This window comes from Berghia stephanieae, chromosome 5 (genome assembly GCF_034508935.2).
Source record: "Berghia stephanieae isolate SIO BIC M18660-M18661 chromosome 5, UCSD_Bste_1.3, whole genome shotgun sequence".
NCBI lineage: Eukaryota > Metazoa > Mollusca > Gastropoda > Nudibranchia > Aeolidiidae > Berghia > Berghia stephanieae.
This window is the reverse complement of record NC_088364.1, coordinates 33,739,505-33,765,420: the sequence shown is the minus strand read 5'-3', so window position 1 is coordinate 33,765,420 and position 25,916 is coordinate 33,739,505. Positions and strand designations below refer to the sequence as shown.

The 25,916-nt window shown below is 34.3% G+C and overlaps 1 protein-coding gene across 6 annotated transcripts in view; it reads left to right on the top strand.

Moving 5' to 3' along the window:
- Positions 1–25,916, top strand: part of LOC144972792 (cholesterol transporter ABCA5-like) — a 79,078-nt gene that overhangs the window by 7,158 nt on the left and 46,004 nt on the right. For 4 of the 6 annotated variants that reach the window (XM_078914434.1, XM_078914432.1, XM_078914435.1 and 1 more), the window contains exons 2-12: positions 12,783–12,918; positions 15,053–15,223; positions 16,061–16,280; positions 16,507–16,619; positions 17,884–18,113; positions 18,966–19,317; positions 20,124–20,274; positions 20,622–20,793; positions 21,980–22,038; positions 22,310–22,443; positions 23,079–23,231. In XM_078914434.1, coding sequence (XP_078770560.1) covers positions 12,835–12,918; positions 15,053–15,223; positions 16,061–16,280; positions 16,507–16,619; positions 17,884–18,113; positions 18,966–19,317; positions 20,124–20,274; positions 20,622–20,793; positions 21,980–22,038; positions 22,310–22,443; positions 23,079–23,231 — 1,839 coding nt within the window. In that variant the 5' untranslated portion in view covers positions 12,783–12,834. Of the gene's footprint in view, positions 1–4,899; positions 4,932–12,782; positions 12,919–15,052; positions 15,224–16,060; positions 16,281–16,506; positions 16,620–17,883; positions 18,114–18,965; positions 19,318–20,123; positions 20,275–20,621; positions 20,794–21,979; positions 22,039–22,309; positions 22,444–23,078; positions 23,232–25,916 lie in introns of all 6 variants that reach the window. The other 2 variants (XM_078914430.1, XM_078914429.1) reach the window with 1 other exon arrangement.

Sequence of the window (25,916 nt, the reverse complement as noted above, 5' to 3'; positions counted from 1 at the left end):
AGAAGCAGCAGCAGCAGCAGCAGCAGCAGCAGCAGCAGCAGCAGCAGCAGCAGCAGCAGCAGCAGCAGCAGCAGCAGCAGCAGCAGCAGCAGCAGCAGCAGCAGCAGCAGCAGCAGCAGCAGCAGCAGCAGCAGCAGCAGCAGCAGCAGCAGCAGCAGCAGCAGCAGCAGCAGCAGCAGCAGCAGCAGCAGCAGCAGCAGCAGCAGCAGCAGCAGCAGCAGCAGCAGCAGCAGCAGCAGCAGCAGCAGCAGCAGCAGCAGAAGAAGAAGAAGAAGAAGAAGAAGAAGAAGAAGAAGAAGAAGAAGAAGGAGGAGGAGGAGGAAGAAACATATACTTTAAATAACATTGAACAGTTTTTCAATACATGATCATATAAAAATGGTCAAACCACTAAAAAAGGAAAAAGGAAAAAGAAACGCGAAAAAAAAAATTATAATAGTATAATAATAATAATTAGAAGAAGAAGAAGAAGAAGAAGAAGAAGAAGAAGAAGAAGAAGAAGAAGAAGAAGAAGAAGAAGAAGAAGAAGAATGATAATAGTAATGATGGGGGGCAGTTTGGCTCAGTGGTATGATCTTTGCTTCGCACCCGAAAGGTACCGAGTTCGATCACTTGCCGCTGTGCTGTCACCTCGCCCTAGCTCAATTTGCGGTGTTGCACTGCGGCTGATGCCTGAGTTACACCAGTCTTCCCTTGGAATAGACCCTAGAGACAATTTTTCCCTGTGGGATGAATAAAGGGAATTTTATTAATTTTTAAATTATTTATAATAGTCTTGATACTACTACTATTAACTACTACTACTACTTATAGCGACCATGATGTCATATTACATTAGACCTATCAGATAGAATTAAGAACAATGATTCATGTAAAAATTATATGTGATATAATTACCATAAAGCGAATTATACTGAATGTGAAAATGAATTACATGATATTGATTGGAATATGATGTATGAGATGAATGTTGAAGATGCATGGCTGTTTCTTAAAGGCAAACTCAAGACATGAGAAACACTCAGAAACCATTGTGTATGAATTAAAATGTTAAACGTTACGTAAACAAAAAGAATAAGCTTTTCCAAAAATATGCTATGGTTAAGTCAGCTGAAAACTATGACAACTATGTGTGTGAAATGCAAGTAAGAGTTATATTAGGAAAGTAATTAAAAATTTTGCAAAAAATGTTATCAAAGACACAAAACAAAAAATTCGAAGCCATTCTGGAAATTCGTTAACACTGAATTATTTGCTCACATGTCGATTTAAAGTATCTTCACAGGGTGTTTAAAGGCCATTATATATAGCACTACTACTAATGATAAAAATGATGATAATGATGATGATAGTAATAGGAATAATAATGACTTACTGACTTAAGGCCTTTCGCTTCCTAATCATCCGATCGGGACGCCTCGGCTGCCTCTCTAATCATCTGTGTCATTTCCTTCCACTGTTCACAGTCTTTTGCTGTGGATGCTTATTTCGTAAGGTCTTCCTTTGATTTTAATACTTTGTTATTTTGAAGGCGTTTTAGGTCTCTATTGAGGACAGTGTGAATTGACGTGGGTGGTCTACCTTGATATTTCTCGTGTCCAGATGGGGTGAAAAGAGTATTCATGGCTTTATTAGCTGGTATATTTACATCTCTTCTGAGTATATCCCCAAAAAGCCGCCATAATAATGATAATAATAATAATAATAATAATAATAATAATAATAATAATAATAATAATAATAATAATAATAATAATAATAATAATAATCATGATGATGATGATAGTAAATCTTTATTGTCCACAATATGGAAATGTCATTGGTTTACATTGTTGGAACAAATATAATATGCATATAAATGTTTGAATCTTATAATAGTACTTTTTAATCATCACACCAAATTACTTCACAATGCATGCAAACATCCTTTGCAGATTAATAGAGAACCTAATGTTTTCAAGTCATTGAGATTAAGACATTTCAAATTAATACAAAATTACTTCACTATGCATCCAGACATCCTTTAAAGATTAATACAACAAGGAACACAATGTTTTTAATGTATTGAAATTGTCACGGATTGCAAATGAATACATATCCAACAACTTTACTTTCTCTGTCCACTCTACATTTTTTACGGACCTGGTCTCTCTGATAACAATATTGTATTCAGTATTTAGTTATTTATCCATTTATTTATTTATCTTTCAAACTCTAAATTGTCATGTGGATATAATTGTTTCCATTAATTTCATGATTTTGTAAAGGTTGACAGGTAAAATGCATGACATCTGAAACAATGTAAAATCATAATATATCAGAAACTTATGTATGATTATTATCGTTGTTGCTTTCATGATTATTTTTATCATTAATATTTCATTGTACTATGAATTTTGTACATTTATGATTCATTCGATCATGACCAATTTCAATTACCAGTATTCTATGATAGTATTTTTCGATTTTACATTGTCGTATTGATACATTTTTCCTGACATTCAAAGTTGTGTAAAACTGTCTGTGAATGATACAATGCAAGCTATATGAGATTCTGTATTTATAAACTATTGTATAAGGCATTTAAAGGATAATCATATCTTGTCGCGCCAGTGAGTCAGCCAGTCCCGGGCAGTCTGGTTGCATTCCCTCAGGTCAGCATTGGTGCAGTGAGGTCCCAGTGAGCATTCGGACAGGATGTGGTCCATGGTCTGTCTGGGGTGACCGCATGGGCATTCAGTGCCCGGTGAGATTTTCCATTTAAAGAGGTTGGTGGCGGTGTTTCCCACCTTTGCTCTAGCTCTGTTCAACGCCACCCAGTCTTTTCTCTTAAGGTCTGTGCCTGCTGGGAGCTTTTCTGTTGGGGGCTGGAGGGCATCGTTTGCTGTCTTGTCCCATTCTACCCATTTGTCCAGGCGGAAGAATGCTGAGTGATCTGGGTGAAGGCTCTCTACTGTGAGGAAGCTATTCCTTGATTTGAGCCTGCTTTTGGGACAATTGTGGTTATGAAGGGGGTGTCTCTGGTCCATTTCCTGTTTGTATTTTTGTATTTGGGCATGAGTTTCCCTCCGGATGTGTGGTGGGGCTATTCCTGCTGCACGGTAGACCAGTGGTAATGGTGTTGCTCTCAGCTGGCCCGTTACGATCCGGCAGGCGTTGTTGAGCTCGGGGTCTAGCTTGGAGGCATGGCACGATCGGGCCCATACAGCTGAGCAGTACTCCGCAGTTGAGTAGCTGAGGGCCAATGCTGTGGTCCTTAGAGTTTTAGGGTCAGTTCCCCAGTTCATGTTTGCCAGCTTTCCAAGGAGGGCATTACGCGTGGACACTTTTGCCTTGGTCTTCCTCACGTGTTCTCTGAAGGACAGAGTCCGATCAAGCGTCACTCCGAGGTACACTGGGTGGTAGTTGTACTCTAATGTCTGGCCATTCCACTTGATGTTAAGTTTTGTGTGGGCTTGGTGGTTGTTGAGGTGAAATGCACACACTTGTGTTTTCCCTGGGTTGGCATTCAGCGAGTTTTTAGTGTAGTACTTTGTGAGGATGTCTAGGGCATTTGTCAGTCTGCTCTCGATTGGTTGGAAGGACGCATCCTGTGTTGCGAGGCATAGGTCATCAGCATATATGAATCGGCGGATATTTGGGAACTCAGGCTGATCATTTGTATATATGTTGAAAAGTGTTGGAGCCAGCACTGATCCTTGGGGAAGACCATTCTTCTGGGTGCGCCACCTGCTCTTCCGGCCATCCATTTCAACAAAGAAGCGCCTGTTTTCGAGAAGTGACTGGATGATATTTACAATTTTCTTATTCTTTATCATTTTAGCCACTTTGAGGAGTAGGATCTTGTGATTCACTGTGTCATAGGCTGCAGTGAGGTCGACGAAGACTGTGCCAGTGACCTGTTTTGTCTCAAACCCATCTTCTATGAATTGTGTAAGGTTAAGAAGTTGACCACATGTTGACCGTCCTGGTCGGAATCCAGCCTGGTCTGGAGACAGTTGTTCGTCTAGACTGGGTGACATGCGGGACATAACCATACGCTCAAATAGCTTGTATGTGATGCACAGGAGGGAGATCGGGCGATAGCTTTTCTTGGATTTTGGATAATTCCTATTAAGCCTTTAGTAAGATAAGATAAGATAAGATAAAACAAAACATTCTCCCTTTTCACGTCTCCTTTCTCTAAACCCCTCTCTCACCCCCCCCCCTCTCTCTCTCTCTCTCTCTCTCTCTCTCTCTCTCTGTCTTTCTCTCTCTCTCTCTCTCTCTTTCTCTGTCTCTCTCTCTCTCTCTCTCTCTCTCCTCTCTCTCGTTCTCTTTCTCTCTTTCTCTCTCTCTCTCTCTCTCTCTCTCTCTCTCTCTCTCTCTCTCTCTCTCTCTCTCTCTCTCTCTCTCTCTCCCGACATATTACATTACTACTTATGATGCGAGAGTCAATCGCATTTATACAATAGTGTTCAGATCGAAATTATTATTATTATTGTTGTTGTTATGTTTTTAAGTCATCCACTTGGTGAAATAGACTTTGTCTTCGTTATTATAGAAAGAAGGATATATGAACTCTTCATGTACTTCAACTAGACAGTGAATGCTTTGTGAATGATGTTACGGCTGTGGATAAGATGCTGCATTATTACTGTCATGCCTCTTTTATTTTTTCTTCTTCTCTTAGAATATGAATCTTGTCCTTAATGCTCACTTTGCAGCACTACACTTAAGGTTACGTTTGGGTTATCTTGACTTTTTTTTGTTTTGAAGTGGGCCCTAAAGACACTCTGTTGTTGGAATGGAAAATGGAATATATTTTTATAAGTAAATAGGTTAAATAGCAATAATTGGTCATTTAATCGAATAAAGGAAAATATGAAATTATATGTTTTCAAAAATATCTTGCTTTAGGACATTCAGTCATCACATGGATCTGATAAAAGGTAAGAAGGACACTTAACACGGTTTACTGTGACGACATTCTAGCAATATATATGATGTGCTTTTTTCTTACACTTCAAATGCATTTTCTCTGACACATCAAATGCAATGGGTTTTTTTTGGGTTTTTTTTTTTCGTAGATGGCTCTTGATGTTAGTATTTTCTAACCTCATCCCCATGAAATGTGTGCTGAAATTTTACTATCCCCAAGGAAGTAAAATATATTAATTATTATGATCATAGATACTTCTTCACCTTTTTGATAATATCAAAGTGACAAATTAGGGAGCAGGCATTAGTGTAAGATAAAGGTCTGATAAAGTGTGTATGAAACACTGCCAGCCAAAGCAATAAAGAAAAAAACAAGAAAAACCCCCATCCCAAATGATCAGCCTGCCTCGACTGGGGATTGAACCTCAGACCTCCTGATATCATGTCAGAAGTGCTACCAATACATCACAGAGGTTATCCGATTGTTGGGACGATGTAATGCCTATATTTAGGCTGAGTTTTTGGGACGTTTTTTTTTTCTTGAATTTTTCTTTCTTGCTTTGTCTGGTACTATTTCATACACATTTTTTCAGATCTTACTCTTCCTTTACACTCTGTATTGACCTGGTTTTGAAATTGCAAGTGAATCCGAGCATGATATTCTCAAAAGATTTTTAATTAGAGCTGATTTATTGACACCACGTCTTCCCTTTCTCCTTACTGATTGGATATTGCCAAACAAGTAACTTTTTTCATGTTTATACTTTGCTTGGTTATTGCTAGGATTTCAAAAGGATTAGTAAACCTACATTACACCTTCTACGTGACATTTCAAAAAGTAATTTGGCCCTTAGAAAAAAATGCATTCGGCAAATGCAAGGTTTGAATTTTACATTATTTAATTTATCCAAAATTGCTATCTGATCTCAGTAGTTTACCTATAAATGTTGAATTTTTAACATGTCTAAGATGACATCAATTTTTAGGAATGCACATTTTGTGATCAAGCTTGGAAAGGAGGGGGGACTTTTCTTCTGAAACGCTTTTTATATTTAACTCTTTAGTTCATTGCTAGTTGTAAATAGTTCATTATCAATCACAAACACATTTTTACTACTCATCTCAAGGTCTTTTAGAATATTATTTTTTTAAATGACAGCCTGATGGGCTTAAGAAGATGACATGAATGTCTTATTTCCTATATAAATAATGTTTTACAAAAACACTACACATTCTTTAAGTAGTACTAAAAAGATCCTGGTAGCTTTTAAACTTTATCATTGTATTAGAAAATTTGTCAGCTTTTGCATGACATTTGTGAAATGGTTTTGTATCATGAATTAATGATAATATCAATAAAAAATTTTCTCTCGATTATTTATAAATTTATTAGACATTGCATGAGGAGTGTATCTCTATTGAAAACGTATTATTTACACATGAGAATGTTCATTGGTTGAAACGGACATCATATTAAACACAAGTTTAAAATTTCACATGTTTTTAATTCAAAACTGAGAAATTACAGATGATTTTTCACTTTTGGTAAATTCATCTAATTTATCAATTTATTTTGCCTGAATGCATTTTCTGACCTCCTTTTTTGTTCTTAAATAGGCGATTACGAGTATGTAGCATAGATGAGCTATTTCTTCCGTAGGTTTGGGTTTTTGAAGAAAGTGTGGGAATATATTCTTGCAGCTTGTGATAAAGAAAGAGAAGCCACTGATGACAATTATTGTTGTATAAAGTTTGAACATCCCTTGATATAAATATACTGTACATACATTGCAATTGTGAGAATGAGTTACACTGATGGACCAAATTATTTAATTTTGGTTTATACATTATCTGGATCAAGGCATAGTGACTTCAAATTTGAAATAAAAATAATAATATATGAATGAATCAGGTAAATTGCTTTTCAGCAAGATTACTATAATTGCTTTCCACTGGTATCGGGTAATGTCTTCTTTGTCTACAGGATTCATTGGCATTTCGTTGTGTAAAGACTAAGTTCACATCAAGAGAGAGAGAGAGAGAGTGTGTGAGAGAGAGAGAGAGAGAGAGAGAGAGAGAGTGAGAGAGAGAGAGAGAGAGAGAGAGAGAGAGAGAGGAGAGAGAGAGTGTGTTAGTTAGTTATCATTTAACTTGTTTTATTTTTGGCCATTTTAAGTTTAACCGTTCTCACTGTACTGCCACTACTAAATTATTTTTACTGTTTAAATTTCTGGTTTGATGGGATAATATTTTTCACTTTTCTACAGTTTTGCACTGTATAAATTTCCTCGTAAAGTTTTGTAAACTAACAACTTGTAAGAAAGAAATTGAGATGCAGTATAATTAGACATTTATTAACCCCTTATTGGTGAAGTTCAATATCTTTTACTAAACCTGACATCACATCTTATTGTTTTCACTAAAAGAGCAGTAACAAGTAATGTTGTATCACTTTTAACGTTTTTGTTGTTGTTTCTTTTGGATAAAATTGTCGTCTTCAATTATAACAGGATAAAAATAACGGGTAACTCTATGGTTAGATCTTGATATGGGTTTGATAGAAAATTTAATTTTTTTTTAAAGCGCAGCTTTTCAGCTCAAACAGTTTGTTCTCTCTGCGTATACTATCATCCTTAACTAATTTTAGTAAAAAGGATTATAATTTCGAGAGTCATCATTAGTCTTGAAATTTGTAAGCCTTTTATATAAAATAAATCCATGTATCCTGTGAACATGTTTTTTTTTTAAAGGCATAGGTCTATTGTACTTTTTCTAATAACTTTTGTTTCTTAAATTTTTATGTTTTTTATTTTGTTGTTATTTGTTTTTTGTTTTTTGTTTTTTTTTGGAGGGAGGGGGGGGGGGGGGGGGGGGGGTCACAGAATTTTTACATGGAAAATTGTCATAACATTTTTGTTTAAAAGCATAGGGTATTGAAAAGCGTAATGAGAGACTGCAAGCAGCCAGGAGTCGTGAAAGTTAAATTTTCTGTCTGGCCAAAGCCTTAATGTATTTATTTCATTTTCGTTTAAAACATTAATGAGGTGAAGTTTGGCTTCAGAGGGACAAGTTTATGAGGAAAATCTTTGGTTTACAAGAAATACTGTGACCTAAGCAAAGCAGACATTCGGTTGGTGGGCATTCTCAAGATAATAAATGTGTTATGTAATTCGCTTTCCAAACATAAATGATATGAATTTGTTAAATGCAAAGCCTCTTTCTGTGGAACTATTACTTTAACTTCACCGTCAGGGTGATGAAACGTTATATTTGTTGTTTTTTGTGCAATTGCGAACTGATTTTAAAAGATAAGTAATTTTTGTTATATTTTGTATAGAACCCCAAGTTAAATCAATTCATTAAAGCTAATTTTTAAAAATCAGTAAATATTTTCATCACCCTTTTCAAAAGCCACCAAGAAAAGAGAAAACGTATTACAATTGAAATTGTGAAAGAAAATGTTCTCATATTATTCTTATCAAACCGTTTGAAGGAAGGGAAACCATGAACAGTATATATAAACATTTGTTTTATGGAAAGGTCTCTGATTACCTGCATTATATCGAGGAGTGCAATACACTATATATATATATATATATATATATATATATATATATAATATATATATATATATATATATATATATATATATATGTATATATATATATACTATATATATATATATATATATATATATATATATATATATATATATATATATATATATATATATATATATATATATATATATATATATATATATATATATATATATATATTATATATATATATATATATATAATATATATATATATATATATATATATATATATATATATATATATATATATACACATAGCTGCCAACTATTCAAAAATAAAATAAGGAACGCCCATTTGGCCTGGGATGAGCGGACAACATGTGCCCCCCCCCCCCCCCCCCCCCCTTTCACTTTGTTTTCATCGAATCGCAACTTATAAAAGTCAGCCTTTTTTATTACTGCCACTAACACTAACAAGTTTAAGATAACAGAGGCTAGTCCAAATGTTGCTAAATTATCGGGTATAGTTCCAGCACATTTGAATCGTTATGACACTTTCCAAAATTTCAGAATAGACAAAATAAAGAAAGAATTCAACTGCCTGAACTTTGATAAGGACTAATACACAAGCAGGATGTTTAGAAATGCTTAACTGCCAACCTGGTATATCACTTGAGAGGGCGTTTTGGGGTAAAAATTAGGGAGATTCATTTTCTATCATGCTACATAATGTTCTTTAAGTAGTGTACTATAATAGTAGTTATAATAAAATGAACCTCTATATATTGGATAATTCCTACCTCTTTACTTTGACAAGATAAACACACCTAAAAATGGAGTATATTTATTTCTCTTGAACCTTAACCACTATAAAAGATTGCTTGAAAAAAAAAAAAATAGAATCAGATCAAGATGTTTTTTTTTAAAGGGATTGAATTCATATTTCATAAATTAATAAAGGGAAATAATCATTCTAATGTTTAATCTATATAAGCAATTGGTTTTCTGATTGAATACCTTCCAATCAAAGATGTTGATTTAATGTAAATTTTAATTAATACAAAATTTGTAACAAATAGTGAAAGTATCAATACGGTCTGAGAACACTAAAAGTATATTCGAGGCTAATATGCATATTTAATGCAAATCTCCAATACATTATAAAAGGTTGTAGTGAAAAATAGGCGTCATATAATCAACTGGAATTTTTTAAATTGTTGAATTTTGAGGATACTTCAAATTAAAGAGCTACATAGGAATGGAGAATATGCTGTGCTGATTTAAACCCTGCCCATCATCTCTCTCTGCATAATAATAATAATAATAATAGTAATAATAATAATAATAATTCATTAGGCCCACAAGCCTTGTTTACCACAAATTAGTCAAAAATTACAAAGTACGGATTTTGAACTAAAAATACGGACTTACGGACTCAGGAAGTCAAATACGTTTTTAACGGAACGGTTGGCAGTTATGTGTGTATATATATATATATATATATATTATATATATATATATATATATATATATATATATATATATATATATATATATATATATATATTGTAAGTTTCTGATGCAAAGAATTCAAGTTATTGACGAAGGCTCATCATCATCATCCTGTCAAGTTGACTTGGGAGTACCACAAGGGCGGACAGTTCTAGGTCCGATACTCTTCCTCTGTCACATAAATGACTTTCCCCAAGCTATAACATCTCAAACAAGGCTCTTTGCAGATGACTGTCTTCTCTACAGACACATCAAATCACCATCAGACCAAATACAACTGCAAGCAGACTTAGAATATCTCGAACAATGGGCAGACACCTGGGGCTTTTGTTTCAATGAAACAAAATGTTATGAGACGGAAATATCCTACAGCAAAACACCACTTAGATCCATCTACACACTGAGCAATCACACAATGGAACATGTTACAGAAAATCCATATTTAAGCATAATTATACAAGAAAACCTAAAATGGCAAGCACACATCAACAAAATAATAAATAAAGCAAATTCAGCACTAGGGTCCATCAAGAGGAACATCAGACATTGCCATGTAAGCCTAAAAGAAACTGTCTGCATAACACTCGTAAGATCAATCTTAGACTATTCTTGTACAGTTTGGGACCCACACCTACAATCGGATGTAAAAGCAAGTGAAGCTGTGCTACAAGATTCGTTTTCAATGACTACAGCCGCCATAGCAGCTTAACAGCCATGATCACATAGCTTGGATCAACTCCCTTACAAGACAGACGGAAAGAACGACTAAATCTCATGTTTAAAATTACAAACAAAATGATGGCCATCTCACCAGAACAACTAGACATATAATGAAATTCATGCATTCAAAGAAAAACTCACTCAAAAACACTAAAACACCAATCTACAAACTCAAACATCTTCAAATATTCATTTGCACCCCGCACTATCAAAGACTGGAATGCTCTTCCCGAATCACACCAGATTTTCAAACGAAGATTATAAAAATTCTTCAGCCTAAACACCAATGATGGCTGTCACATTCAACAACTCACCCCGCCCTTGAATACAAATACTCAGAATTGAGTCGACTTCGAGTAACATTCAGATTCAGACCAACAATGCTTATTGATGGGAAAAGGATATTGTTTTACACAGTCTTGCTAAATTGATTAAAAAATTTGAAGAGATTGATAAATTAAGAATTGTCATTATACCTTTCTTTATAGTGACCGTTTCATCTTTAGCAGGATGTATTAGCATTAAAATCTAGGAAATATGTGCTCTGGCATGAAAATTTTATTTTTCATTAATTTTTTATATTTTTAAAATCAAATGATGGATGCAAATCTAATTCTGTCATGTAGGAGCCAAAAATACTTAATTATACAAATATTTGGTAGTACAGTCCATTCCGGATAATCGCAACTTGGTTAATCGCAACATTTCAGGAGAAACAGAATTAATTCTATTAAAAAGTCACTGGTTAATTGCAACACATTTCAACCTCAAAAAGCGGCAAATTTAAGAAATCAAAATAAGCTCATGATTAAAACTCATAATGGACTAAATCATGACAGGTTGAAAAATTGAGAGTGGGCTGGGTTTAATGCTACAATAGTGTGTCACCACTCTTTAACAGACAAAAGAGGGTGGAACAGTATGGGTTTGTGCTATCATCTGTGACCATTAGATAGGAGGCGAGGGGGCTGGGCATAGTCTAGACAACAGGTAGACAATGACAGTTGTAAGGCGATACTGATATCCTTTGTTTTTGGGATTGACAACTGTTCATTATTGTCTCTCATTACAGCTAATCTCTATTAACTCTTACAAATGTTGAGAACAAAAGAGTGAAAGTTTATCCAATCAGAATAAGATGTCTACATGCATCAAAGCTGCTTTTTGCTTGTCAAAATTTATACAGGGCTGCTATATGGTTTTTGTTTCAATCAAATTGCTCAGTCTGTAGTGGACTAATAGCAATGTTTACAGCAACCGGTTTGAATTCACCATATATGATATGAAACTGATTACAGGTCAAATCAAAATTGCTATAAAAACTTCCAACAAATGGTGGTGAAATTAGTGTCCCATCAGTTTATCTGAAAACGACCAAAGATACCGACCAAAGATACCGCAACATGGAAAAAGAAAACACTAAGACTGAGAAACCATGACTTCCCATAACAATATCACGTTACAGAAAAAAACAAATCATCAATGAGTTCAATTCATCTCCTAAATCAACTCAGATAGAAACTTGCCAAAAGTTACGGCATTCCAAAGATGTTGCAATAATGGACAGGAAACTCAACTTCCGTTAATCGCAACATTTTTGCTGATCCCAAGGTGTTGCGATTATCCGGAGTGGACTGTAGTTGGCAAAACTTACATATATTGATAACATTAGTGCGTGAACCCTTTCAATGAGCATTTTTGAATGGAGATGGCTGCCTTAGAAAAATGATCATGTATTGATATCACATTATGTAAACTTCAGATAAATATATGTTCAAGATAGCATTTTGACGTTAATGTTGGATTTTGACCTGTTATTGATAATTGGTTGCATTGATAAAGCAATGCTCCTCAAACTGCATTTGAGCTCGACTTATTTGTAACATTTTATTAGTAACGATGTGAGATTACAATGGAAAATGGGCTTAAACTGATAGATTATCTTTGTTTTTCATATGAATGATGCGGAAACATGTCCTACCATTCCTTGAACCAAGTAAGTTACAATGACTACAAAATAAAAAAGATGTAAAAATTGGTTAAAAGTTAGCTCTTTTTGTCCTGATTATTCTCTGCTCTTATCTTTCAGACTTACTCCAGATAACGGATGCCACAGCAACCGATCAAAGCTTAGGAGGAAAATGGCACGATTTTTTCAGCAGCTGAGAACTTTGCTTTGGAGAAATCTTTTACTTAAAAAGCGAAAAAAGGGACAGGTTTTTCAGGTATACAGAAGTGAAGTTCCTATGTTAGAATATACTATTTTAAAATTCTTCGTTGCATGTTTATTTTTCAAGCACAAATACTTCAAAAAAGGATTCTACTGGTGATTATACTGTTTTCAATTTAGATTTCAATGAAAGAACTTTGAAAGATATCAGCATCTTATCCAAAGTGTAACTGTCAGGTTCACTTCTAAGAAACTTGAATAAAGTCATTCTCCGTGGACCTTATTATTTTTATTTTTTTTTATCATGATATGTAATAACTACGATGAGTTTTCTTAAAATGTGAAAATTGATAAAATGATTTGCAGATCTGCCTTCCTGAAATGTTAAAAATGCTTAGGGAAAATAAAAAGGAGTCACTGTAATTGATTCTGTATGTTTACATTTGCTCTCAAAAGGATTAAATTTCTCTTCAAATTCCTCAAAACAAGTTCTGGCACCAAATTTTGTCTTTAACTATTTAAAAAAAAAGTTATTTAGATGCATATGTAGTTATACAGTTAAAGACAAAAATGTGTTTTTCTATGAGTTATTTGTAGTACTAGCATCTGCATTTCTTTTTTTTGCCCAAAAGTTGCCACAAAAAAATGATAAAATGTTAGCATAAAAGTGGCTGTTTATTGTTCACCTCTCATAGTCCAAGGTTCACTCCCCACTGGAGTCTATATCCAGTTGTTCTGCGTTTACTCACTAATGGTGACCAACTCTTATAGCCCTGGGTTCAGTCACCACTGCTGTCCACCTCCCATAGTCGTGAGTGCACTCCCCACTGGCATCCATATCCCATGGTTCTGCGTTCACTTCCAGATTGTGTCCACCTCTCATATCCCTGGGTTCAATCCCCACTGATGTCTACCTCCTGTAGTCCCAGGTTCACTCCCCAGTGGTGTCCACCTCCCATGGTCCCTGGTTCACTTCCCAATAGTGTCCACCTCTCATAGCCCAGTGTTCACTCCCCACTGGTATCCACCTCTCATATCCCTGGTTCACCCCCCCCCCCCCCACTGGTGCCCACCTCCCATAGTCCTTGTTCACTCCCCACTGGTGTCCATCTCAAAAAGTAGGTACATTCCTATCTCGTGTCCATATTCTATAGTCCCAGGTTTACACCCGACTGGTGTTCACATCTCAAAGTTCTGGGTTTACTTTCCATTTGTTATAACATCTCTTAGTCCCTGATTCACTTCTTACCTGTGTCTACATTCCGTATTCTCGAGTTCATTCCCCACTACTGTTACATCCCAGGCAGGGTCTCTTGGTTTCCTCCATCTAATACTGACCTCTCATTATCCTTGGTATAATTTCCACAGATGTCCATCTTAAATGGTCCCTGGTTCAATCCTCAGTGGTGCCTACCAATCAGAGTCCTAGGCTAAATCTACAGTCACTTTGATATGTTGTAGTGAAGCAGCATAAGGGTCGTGACTGTTTATCCTTTAAAAAAAAAAGAGTAATCTATTGCTGTCCAGTAGTTGGGAACAGTATGATGATCATAGAGCTCTTTTGGATAAAAACATTGCTTTGAAAAAATTGTTGTGCAATCGTTTCACTTGTTTCATAATTTAAGAATTGCCTTCCTTTTTATTTCGCTTTTCTTTTCTATTTCTTTAATGCGAAAAATCGAGGATTCAGTACTTCTATTCTTGAATATCATTAATACAGCATTGTGGCTTTGTGGTCTAATTGGTATGATCCTTGCCTTTGAACCAGTAGGTCCTGGTTTCGAGTCCCACTCTAACCTCACAAAGTTGAGTTCTTGGAAAAGGCACTTTACTCAATTCCCTCACTGCATTCAGGTGTAAAATGTGTATCTGGCTGTTAATAGTGTTGTCCTTGAAAGCTTTATGTCTTGTTCTACATGTTAAGCGTTGCTGTTGGCTGGGGACCCCTTATAAAGCTATTTGAACAAATTTAGTGGATATTGCACTGTATAAATGCTTAGGGTTATAATTTTTAAAAAAAATACTAATTGAAGCATCCATAATGTTATTTCAATAGTTTATCTAATCTTTTCTACCACTGTAAAAAATATAATTCCATAGGTTGAACAAATTTTTATGAATTATGTATAGACAAAGGTTTACTTGATTGTGTGATTTTAATAATAGTTGATAATTTTCTTTTCTGACAGGAATTATTTTTCCCTATTTATTTTGTTGCTCTGCTGGCGTTAATCAAGGCCTTAGTTAACCCTGACACTGAAATTGGTCGAATCTTTCCCGTTCATGATGTCAACTCTTCAGATTTTGGCAATCCTTTTACAGAAAAGACAAAAATCTATGTGGCACCAAATTCTACCCAGGTGAAGATGAAAATGTTTGATTTGGAATTAGTTTGTTTTTATTTGGTCAGTATAATATATTTTCTTATATTTATTGGAATAGAGGCTGAGAATAAAATCTACACCCTCTAAAAAAAAAAACCTAAACAATAAACAAAAGTAACAAAAAGTAGTAGAAAACTAATTTATTCAACTCGTGTCTTTGTATATTCCGTTCCCAGTAATACTTTGAAAGAAGGTATTTAATTTCATCAAACAAATCTATTTGAAAAAAAAAGTGAAAAATTTCAGGAGTAAGCACTAGTGCCAAATTGCAACCTCGAACAGTTCAAATCGTACAATGGCAGACAAAGTAGAAAGAAAAATCAATATCATCCTTAATATTAGCTTCCCTTGTAAGGGTATGGAACCTCAGACCTCCTGATTACCATTAATGATATCTAAGATATTGTTGGAGGTTTGCTGTTTTCTATTTTCAACAAGTTTTTTAAAAACCAAAAAAGTTCCACATACTACAACACGGGATTGGACTGAACAATTGAAAATTCATTTTATTTAATGTTGATAATGGCTTGATAATGTGAAATGATTTGTTGGAAGCTATAATTGCTTCAGGGAAGTTCATGATCATTGTTTAAATGATTTTTTAAAATCAATTTATTTTTCTCGAACCACATTTAACAGACTTTATTTCGATTATAAAGTCTGATAAGTTTAAGATGGTCTTATTATATAAGTATAACTATAAAGACGCATTGTCATTTGTATCATTTTGCATTTTGTTGATTACATATTTTATTTACCAGTAAAATATTAATGACTTTTATCGAATTTTTTGACTTTTTCATGACTTTACAGCATGATCAATGGATGCAGGATATAGTGTCGCAATTAAATGGACCTCCACAGTATTTCTTGTTTGATACAGAAGAAGATGCAGAGGCTGCCTATAAAAAAAATCACAAACGTGTTAAGTTTGGTGTCATTTTCAGCATTGATGGTAATCCAAACACCTATGCTATTCGAACAGGATTTGAAAAAATACCAAGTTCAGAGGATATTTTTGACTTTCAAGGAGGTAACATTTTTATATGTTTTGCTTTTATACATTATTTTACTGTTCAGCTGTGGTCTTTCTTTGTTGTTGGATAGATTTTATAATTCCTTGTAGGTCCATTTAGTTACTCTAATAAAATAAAATTTCCTTTACAGAAGGTACTCGATTCTCTTGTGTTATGATATCTATATTCATTTTTTCACTTTGTCAAACAAAAAGATAAATGATAATTTTTTAAAAAATTCAGGCACTTGCCGCAAGGAACGCAATGGAACTTCATCTGATAATTGCAAGGTCAACAAGTATCTGACCTCGGGATTTGTACAGCTCCAGATTGCCATAGAGAATGTATTGATGGCTGTAAGTAACTGAGTTTTCTGGGTGGGGATCCTGACCTCCCATAGCGGGCAGGGAGGTACATACTGTGTCTTCTATCCCCTTATATCTGTTTTCCAACATGCTTTCAGTCTTTGTCTTGGAATGAGATTACTTGGTTTTTTCCTGGCCCTGGTCGGAGTCCTGGCTGGGAGGGAAACAGTCAAATGCATAGTTATTGTTTTGGGAGATGATATTTTTTTCCTTGTAAATCATCTCTCAGTTATGCATTATTATATTTGTTATTTTTAATGTATAATGTAAGCATTTGAGTGTATTCCTCTTTGTTGGATTTTGTGCATGTCTCCGGATGAGACTTATAGGTGATCTCAAACTAAGTACATTGGTGGTATGTTCTTGGATTCTACATCTGATCCCTATTTGTTCCAGTTCCCCTTTGTCTTACTTTCTCTTGGCTGCTTTACTTGTAATTCTAGACCTTTTTACCGTCCCATTTTCTTCCTTTTTACTGGCGCTGATATGACCTTAACGTGTTGCAAGCGCCGTAAAATCCTTAAAAAAAAACCCCCAAAAAAACAAAACAAATAACTGAGTTTAAATTAGTTGTAATAACTTCAATATGTATTGAAATTTTACCAAACGTTAAAAACTAGTTGATGTAGACCTTACATAATTACCCATGCTTTGATGTGCATGGAGTATTTGTCTATTAATACACTATCTTTGATTTTTTTTTCTGGTGTTTTAAAACTGAAGATATATTGTGCATGTTGATTTGACAGTAAAATGAGTTATGTAAAAAATATGCACAATGTTCTATTATAATCGCTTAATTAAAAAAAAATGACACTTTTAAATGATGCTACAAAGCAATCAAGAATTCAAAATTCAGAAATAATTTTGTTTTTGGGTCTTATTGTCATATCGTCTGCTTATAGAATCTTATGCACCATGAGGAATACACACAATTTTATTTATTTATGACTATAAGGAACAACATTTAGGATGTAACTAAATGATGAAAATACTGAGATCAAAATTGAATCGTATTGTCATATTATAATATATATGTAATGCGAGAAATATGGACAAATTTTTTTATTCAAAGCTTTGATAAGCAAAATTTTGGGTGTAACTAAAGAAATGTTAAAAATACTAAGAAAATGATTGATTCATATTGTCATTTCATAGTTTTTTGAAAAGCAACATTTTGAATGTAACTACATAAATATTGAAAATACTCTGAAAATCAGTGAGTAACATAACCATTTCATATCATCCACCTCAGAATCTTGGAATCCCAAGCACAGTGCTTGAGTCCCGACAGACGCGTGTTCAGATGATGGAGATGGGGCAATATGACCCAGACACCTCATACATCCAGGCTATCTCATCCATCTATTTTGTTTTCTCCTTTTGCATCCTGGCAAGCTATCTCGCCATCAATGTTGTCACTGAGAAGGAGAAGAAAATCAAAGATGGTATGCTCATGATGGGTCTAAATTCAAATGTGTTTTGGTGAGGATGATTTTAATTTGAGACACAGTCTTGAAAGTTGTTTTTATATCGCGAAAAAATGCATGCTTTTATTTTTGTATTCTCCTCCTGTTCCTCCTCCTACTACTCCCCCTTCTCATCATAGTCATCGCTTTCATCGTTGTCATTTTCATTATCATCAGAATTATTATAATATTTGTATTGTTATTATTATTATTATTATTATTATTATTATTATTATTATTATTATTATTATTATTATTATTATTATTATTATTATTATTATTATTATTATTATTATTATTATTATTAAGATATTATTGCTCTTGTTATTTTAACTTAAAAAAAAAATTTTTTGTTGTTTATTTGGGGTTTTTTTTTTGTTTGTTTTTAAATCATAAAGTTGCTGAATTTAGTTACATATTTTCTACCTAGTATACGATTCCATTCTGTTTTTTATATTCCACCCAACTTTTAAAATAAGTATTAAGTCAGTATATATGCAAAATGGAGATAGACTTTCATGTTCATATGATTTGTAAAATTTATGCTCTCAGCTTTACTATTATAGGTTTTAGAACATAATGAACGAATTAAGTAAAATATATAAGTATAGAATATCTATTTTATGATAATTGTTTTTATTATGATGGAATTAATTATTTAAAATCTGTAAGCGTTAAATGTGTTTCATGGCACTTTTTTCTATTCTGATCTTGATATTTTAAGAATACCTAAGGAAGATGGGTTACATTTTTGTGACTTTTAATTCTTTAGATTTGGATAATTGAAGATGACAAAATAAACTTTTTTTTTACATTGCTATTTTTCTGTCCCTAATCCTTTAAAAAAAAAATTTCATTCTTTTTCAAGGTTATCCTGGTCCATTATCTACATGGGAATGGTCATGTTTTCATCTGCGATAATGATTGTTATTATCTTGGCTACGTCATTCTTCACAAAAAGCAGTATGTTATTATTGTTCCTCATCTTTCTCCTCTATGGTGCTTCATTCATCGCTCTTGGATTCATGATTACACCATTCTTTAATAAGTCCAGGGTAGCTGGTGCAGCTGCAGGATTTTCAACAGTCTTTATCAGTTTACTGTATCTCATTGTGACGGAAACTCGAGATGAAAAGAGTTTTGATTCCAACCTGCCTGTTTGGGGTCAATGGCTCATGTGTCTTCTTTCACCATTGGCATTTGCCACTTGCATGGATGAGGTGAGCTGTGTGAATGTTGCTGGTCAACTAATTTAGATTGTGGATAAGGCAATTTGTGATTTAGTTGTATTTTCAAAGCGTACTTTCATCTTTTTAAAAATCAAGCTATGTTGAGCAAGGCCAGTTACTAGATGGGTTACAGTGGTCGGAAAATTCTTACCCTAGCTCTGTGTTCTTTGATAGACACACATATTACCCAATTTGACTCTAGTGAATGATTGCTTAGTTATAAACAGTGACAGATTTCATTATCAAAAGAAAGCATAATGGATGACTTGTACTCTATGAAATGGAAAATTTGGTCTCATAGTCCTGTTTGGGGAATAAGTGAAGTATTGTGAATCATGTTGATTATTGTGCTTCTCTGTGGAAATGCGCCACATATAATGATCACATTTTTTATTTATTTAATTTTAGTAATTTTTATATATGATTTTTATTATCTAATATATTAACTTAAATGCTTTTTAAAAAAACCAAGCCATCTGTGGTATTAGTGATTTTCACATTTCCACCCTGTGCGGCTGCGCTTTACACTTTCCTTTTGGAGCGGAGCTGCTTCTTTCTATATCTCCTATCCTATAATTTTACAAAAATGAATAAATGAAATTGGTCTGCTAAAGTCAATGCATCACAATTTATTCCATTTTTTTTCTTTTGTAATATAAGCATGAAAGGAGTTTGAATATTTTATTCTGTTTAACTTCACATAAAAGTGAAATTTGAATACTTTTCATTTAAGTATTTAAGACTGATAGTTGAAATGAGTCAAAACCAATGTCTACAGGATATCATGCACTTTACAGGCAATCTACTTGGATCTTCATATGGATGGTTTTGGATTCGATGACTCTTTGACCTATGGCAAATTTCCTCTTTATGCACCCATGGCTATGCTATTGGTTGATACAATCTTGTATGGGCTTTTGACTTTCTACTTTGACAAGGTTGTTCCTGGTAGGTGGACTTAAGGGCTTCTATTGAATTTTTGAAATTATTTCCAACTGTTTTATTGACAAGGTTCCAGGTGGGCGGTTTTGTTATGGGTTTGTATTGACTTTTGAAGTTATTTCCAACCGTTTTTTAATAAATTAAAATTTATTTTAATTTGCTTTTACAAGAGTAAAATACACGTTTAAAAAATGATACGCATGCTATTTCATACATATTTATTTGTTTTTTATCAATACTATAGCATCATAAAAATATATTGAAATACAGCAATAAGGCTTTGACCTCATAATAGCTTTTTAAAAATGTCAAAAAAAAAAGATTCCAGATTTTTTCTTTTTATCTCTCTAAAGGTGAGTATGGTGTCAGCTACAAACCATACTTTTTTCTTCAACGATCTTACTGGTCTCGATCAAAGCTGGAAATTGAAAATGAACGGTTAGTGACTACAACCACAAGGACAGTCCCTCAGTCAGAAGATGTGGAATCCGTCCCAGCTAACATGGAAAGCAGGCTGGCCATGAAGTGAGTCTTCAATTTTCAGTATGTTTTCCTTAATCATGGGAATTATTTTTAATTCATTTCTAAAGTAGATTTTTGTCAACCCAATGGAACCAGCTTTTATCCCGCTATCTGCTGTGTGAAACAGGTGGTTGCAATTGGTTGTCACCCTCTGATAAGAATGCTAGACTGTCGGGTTCCTAGGTGTCTCTCCTCTCTACCATAAATAAAGACAAGACAAAATAGCTTCAGGTAGCCCAGAACGATGCTGCCAGATTTATTTATGGAAGGAGGAGAAATCAATCTGCACAAGGTTTGCTAAGAGAACTCCACTGGCTTCCCATTGAGATATGTGTAGAATTCGAGATCTGTACTATTGTTTTTAAATCACTGCACTCTGATTGTCCTAGATACATTACTGACATGCTTAAATTCTACGTCCCAGCCAGAAACCTGAGATCAAAGTCTGATAATCACATTTTTGTGAAGCCAAAAATGACTCACAAATCGGCGAGCATGCGTTTGAATATTCAGCGCCTTAATCTAGAACTCCCTTCCAAGATATAACAGAGGTAGTAATGGGGCAGATTTCTTTAAAAAACATCTTAAAATATTTCTTTTTGATATGTTACCCTGTATAATTTTATTGCTTTGTTGTATGCTGTATGTTTGAGTGACAGGTTTTACATTGCTATTTAACGCTTTGAGCTTGTTAAGATATGGGGTAAGGCACTATATAAAAACCATATATTATTATTATGATTATTCTTTCAACACAGTGAGAGATAGAATGATAGATAAAACAATCCGGGGAGAGTAGAAAGAGGAGAAAGTTAAGACTGCCAGTGATACATTCACGGAGAGTGAATAATGTTCACCAGACGATAGGACAAGAGTGAATAGTATTCACCGCAGACAAAAAGGAGTGGGTCAAGTTCATGACATGGTGTCTCAATCATGAGATATAGATGATCTCAATCTAAGTACATGGATGGTATGCTCTTGGAATCTAGATCTGTTCGACCATTCCTCTTTGTCTTACTTTTTCTTGTGTGCTTTCAATTTAAATTCTAGAATTTTTTTTACTATCCCATTTCCTCCTTTTTTACTGGCACTTATATGACCCTACATGTGTTGCAAGCGCTGTAAAACTGTTGTTAACAATAACAAACAATCATAAAGCTCTTTTTTTTTTTTTTTGTTGTTTCAGGATTTCTTCAATTTCAAAAGTTTTCAAAGCAAATAAGAAGTCTACTTATGTTGTTGATGGTAAGATTTTGTAAATTACAATATTAAATCACCACTCTTATTTTGTATTTGCCAAGATGATGTTTTGTCTCTTCTAGTAAGAATTTAAATGAAGATTAATTTTTGTTTAAAGAAAAAAGATGTATAAAAATTATTTTAGATTATTTTGTTGTTATCATCATACTGTCTTTGTTTTTTGTTTTTAATTCCTAATTTGATGAAGGGTACTCCAAATTGCTTGCGACTCTTTCTCCTTGTTCTGATCCTGTTCAAAATGTATTTTTGTTTTCAGATTTCTCTTTAGATATCTATGAAGGCCATATAACATGTCTGCTTGGTCACAATGGAGCAGGGAAAACAACTCTGATGAACATCTTGACTGGAGTCATAACCCCAACATCTGGACGTGCATCAATTATGGGGAGGGTAAAATTGAAAAGTGTTTTAAAAGAATTTACTAAATTACAATATTTTATACACTCCAAGAAGATGGGTTTTGAATGTTTTTAGAATTAATTTTCTCAATTTTAGAATTAATTTGCTCAATCTGTTTTTGTTTTTTGTGTTTTTTTAAATTTTTGTTTGTTTTTTAAAATCCTGATATGAGTTTCAGTATTATTGATGAGAGAGATTTTGCTAGAGAATAGTCTTTAAATTTGCCTGATAGGAAGATTTTGATATTGTTTCAATTGAAAATGATTTATTTGGCAACACCATGTCAATCATAGGATATTGATGCATTTGGCCATTTCATTCTGCACTTATATGAACTATCCACGTATTAATATTCTTTACCTTGGTAAGATATTGCTTTTGAAGAACATTGTGGTGAAAATTGCAATTTGACTCAAAATTTACTTCCTCTATATTTCTCTTGTTTTCATATATGCCTTTAGATCAAAACGTTGCATATAATAAACACTGGCATATTTAAACAATACATGTACATGAATGCAGGGAGTAATACGAATTTCAGTTTATTTTTTTTTTTCAACAAGCACACTTTGAAGGAACAGCTTTATTTGGATGTTATAAAGAACTAACAACTGACGTTGTTTCAGGATATTACTGTAGCTGAAGAGATGGCAAGGATCCGGAAGGATTGTGGTATCTGTCCACAGCACAACATTTTGTACGACACTTTGTCTTGTAAGGAACACTTAAGGATATTTGCTGATATCAAAGGAATTCCTCGAAGCCAAAGGGAAAGTAGGGTGAGGATTAATTTATATTTCTTTTGGTTTTAGGGATTTTGCTTCCTAATCACCTGGTTGAGACACACTTCAGCTAATCCCTCTATAGTTGATAAGCTTTTTTTGTGTTGTTTTGTTTTTTTTTGTTGTTTTTTTTTTTTGGGGGGGGGGGGGGGGAGGTATTTTTTTTTGCTTTGGATGCTCAAGTCGGAAGATTTTCCTTTTATTTGAGTTATTGATGATTTTGGACAGTGTACCTTGACATCTCTTATGTATTCTAGGAGTGAAAAAGTTTTATTTACTGGCTTTTTAAAATATGATTTATTTATCTCTTTTACGTCATCTACGAGGGCTCTTTCAGAAATAACCGAAAAATGCCCATTGCTCAGCAACCAGTGGAGATTTTTTAATTCTGTAAACGACACGATATTCCTTATTTCCTTACGGATATTCCCAGAAATTATGAAGTGCATCATTTTGCACAATGAATTTCTAGACGATTTTAAAGATGGCGGCCCACGTTGAAACTTGGTCAAAGGAGGAAATCAGAGCTGTCATACGTTTTTTGAACGCCAAAAGTCTGAATCCTACCGAAATTCATAAAGAACTTCAGAGTGTATATGATGAGCATGTTATAAGCCGTAACAAGTCTATCACTGGTGTAATTTGTTTGAAGCCGGCCATTCCGACTTGACAGACAGGGAAGGGAGAGGGCTTTCGATAACTGCGACGTCAGAAGACAATGTGAAGCGAGTTGATGAGCTTATTCGTCAAGACAGGAGGTTGAAACTTCATGAAATCGCAAGCAGTCTTGAAATTTCGGAAACTTCTGCCCATAGAATTGTATTTGATGAACTTGGCTACAGAAAAGTCAGCGCAAGATGGGTTCCTAAGCAATTGACAGACAATCATAAAGAACAAAGATTGGACATCTGCAGGGAACTTTTGAGAAGAAGCAAGAGCTCACGCAGGGTTCACGGGCATACTGCCAATGCCGGCGGAGACTTTCTAGGATACGATGTGACTTTTCTTGACAGCATAGTCACCGGTGATGAGACTTGGTTGCACCATTGCACCCCAGAAACAAAGCAAGATTCGATGACATGGAAACATCCATCCTCACCTGTCGCGAAGAAATTCAAAGTCATGCAGTCAGCAAAGAAAATAATGGGAACTGTTTTCTGGGACAGTCGTGGTGTTATTCTGTTCGAAACCTTACAACCTGGAGAAACAATCAATGCTGCAAGGTACTGCCAAACTCTTGACAAGCTTAGGGAGGCCATTCGCAGAAAGCGCCCAGGGCAGTTGACCAACGGGGCCATTTTGCAACACGACAACGCTACACCCCACACAGCACGAGTGACGCAAGGTTGGCTAGAGAAATATCGATGGGAGATTTTGCCACATCCACCACACAGTCCAGACCTCGCACCATCTGATTATCACCTCTTTGGGCCACTGAAACGTGAGCTGGCAGGAAAGCGCTTTGATGTCGATGAAGAGCTTGTTGACCATGTGCGGAAATGGCTACAAAACCTTGACGGAAATTTCTTCCGAGAGGGTATCTATTCCATGGTGCGGCGTTGGCAGAAGTGTGTCGACAGACTTGGCTGTTACGTAGAGAAATGAAGGACGAGTCAAGGTATGAACACGTGCAAGAATTTTGTTGATAGCATAAAAAACGCGGATTTTACAGGCATTTTTCGGTTAATTATGAAAGAGCCCTCGTAAAAGTCACTACATAGCCTCTAAGATATGGATATTTATAGGTACGTCTTTGCACTTTTTGAATGATAGTTTGTTGCTTATTTTTGTTGGATATCAGATTTTCAAGACTATTTTTGAATTTATTTTCTGGAAAATCTGTCTAATTTTAGTTTTTCTTTTCTAGTCAGTGCCAATTTTCTGCCGTTGTACAGAATATTGATTTTACAAGAGTACTGTGTGTTTAAAAATTTGCTTAGTGCAACTGTCAATAACATTTTTATTCTTTCTCTGTCTTAATTGTCTGGAATGAGTGAATCCACTTTTTTTTGTTACTCTTCACCCATTTTCTTTTCTTGACAGTAAAGTGACATCTGTTTCTTACAGTCGGTGTTTCTATAAAACTTATTGGCTAACTTTTACATTAAATTGTGTTAGGACAATACATTCAATTTTATCAATGTATGCAGTCCATATAAAGTTGCTTTTTTGTTGTTGTTGTTTTGTATTGTTTGTTTTTTTGGGGGTTTTTTTCAGTTTGCTTTGAGGGCACAGATTTTCGTATTCTTATAAAGCATTTTTCAGATATATTATAAACAAAATATGACATAAACTGTCTCCCTTTGGTATATAAATGTTGCTAAACAAAAATCTTTCTTTTGAGGCAACGATTATCTCAACAATTTCACTTATTGGAAATTAATCAGATTGATCTTACTTCTTCAATATGCCTTTTGCTTTTATTATGCATTATTATCTTTGTTTCTTTTTATTGCTGCTGTAATTATTGTTTCTGTATTTAGAAACAATCATTGCATTATATAATTTTACTTATTGGTCATTTTACTCTTCCATCTAAATCTAATTAGATAAGATTGTACTTTACAGAATTAAAGATATGTTGATTATTCTTGTCTTAATCTACAAAATGTTTGAAGTAAGTGGTAGAATTCGCATATTTCTTGCACATATACTAAACGTACGCATGCACAGCCATTCAGA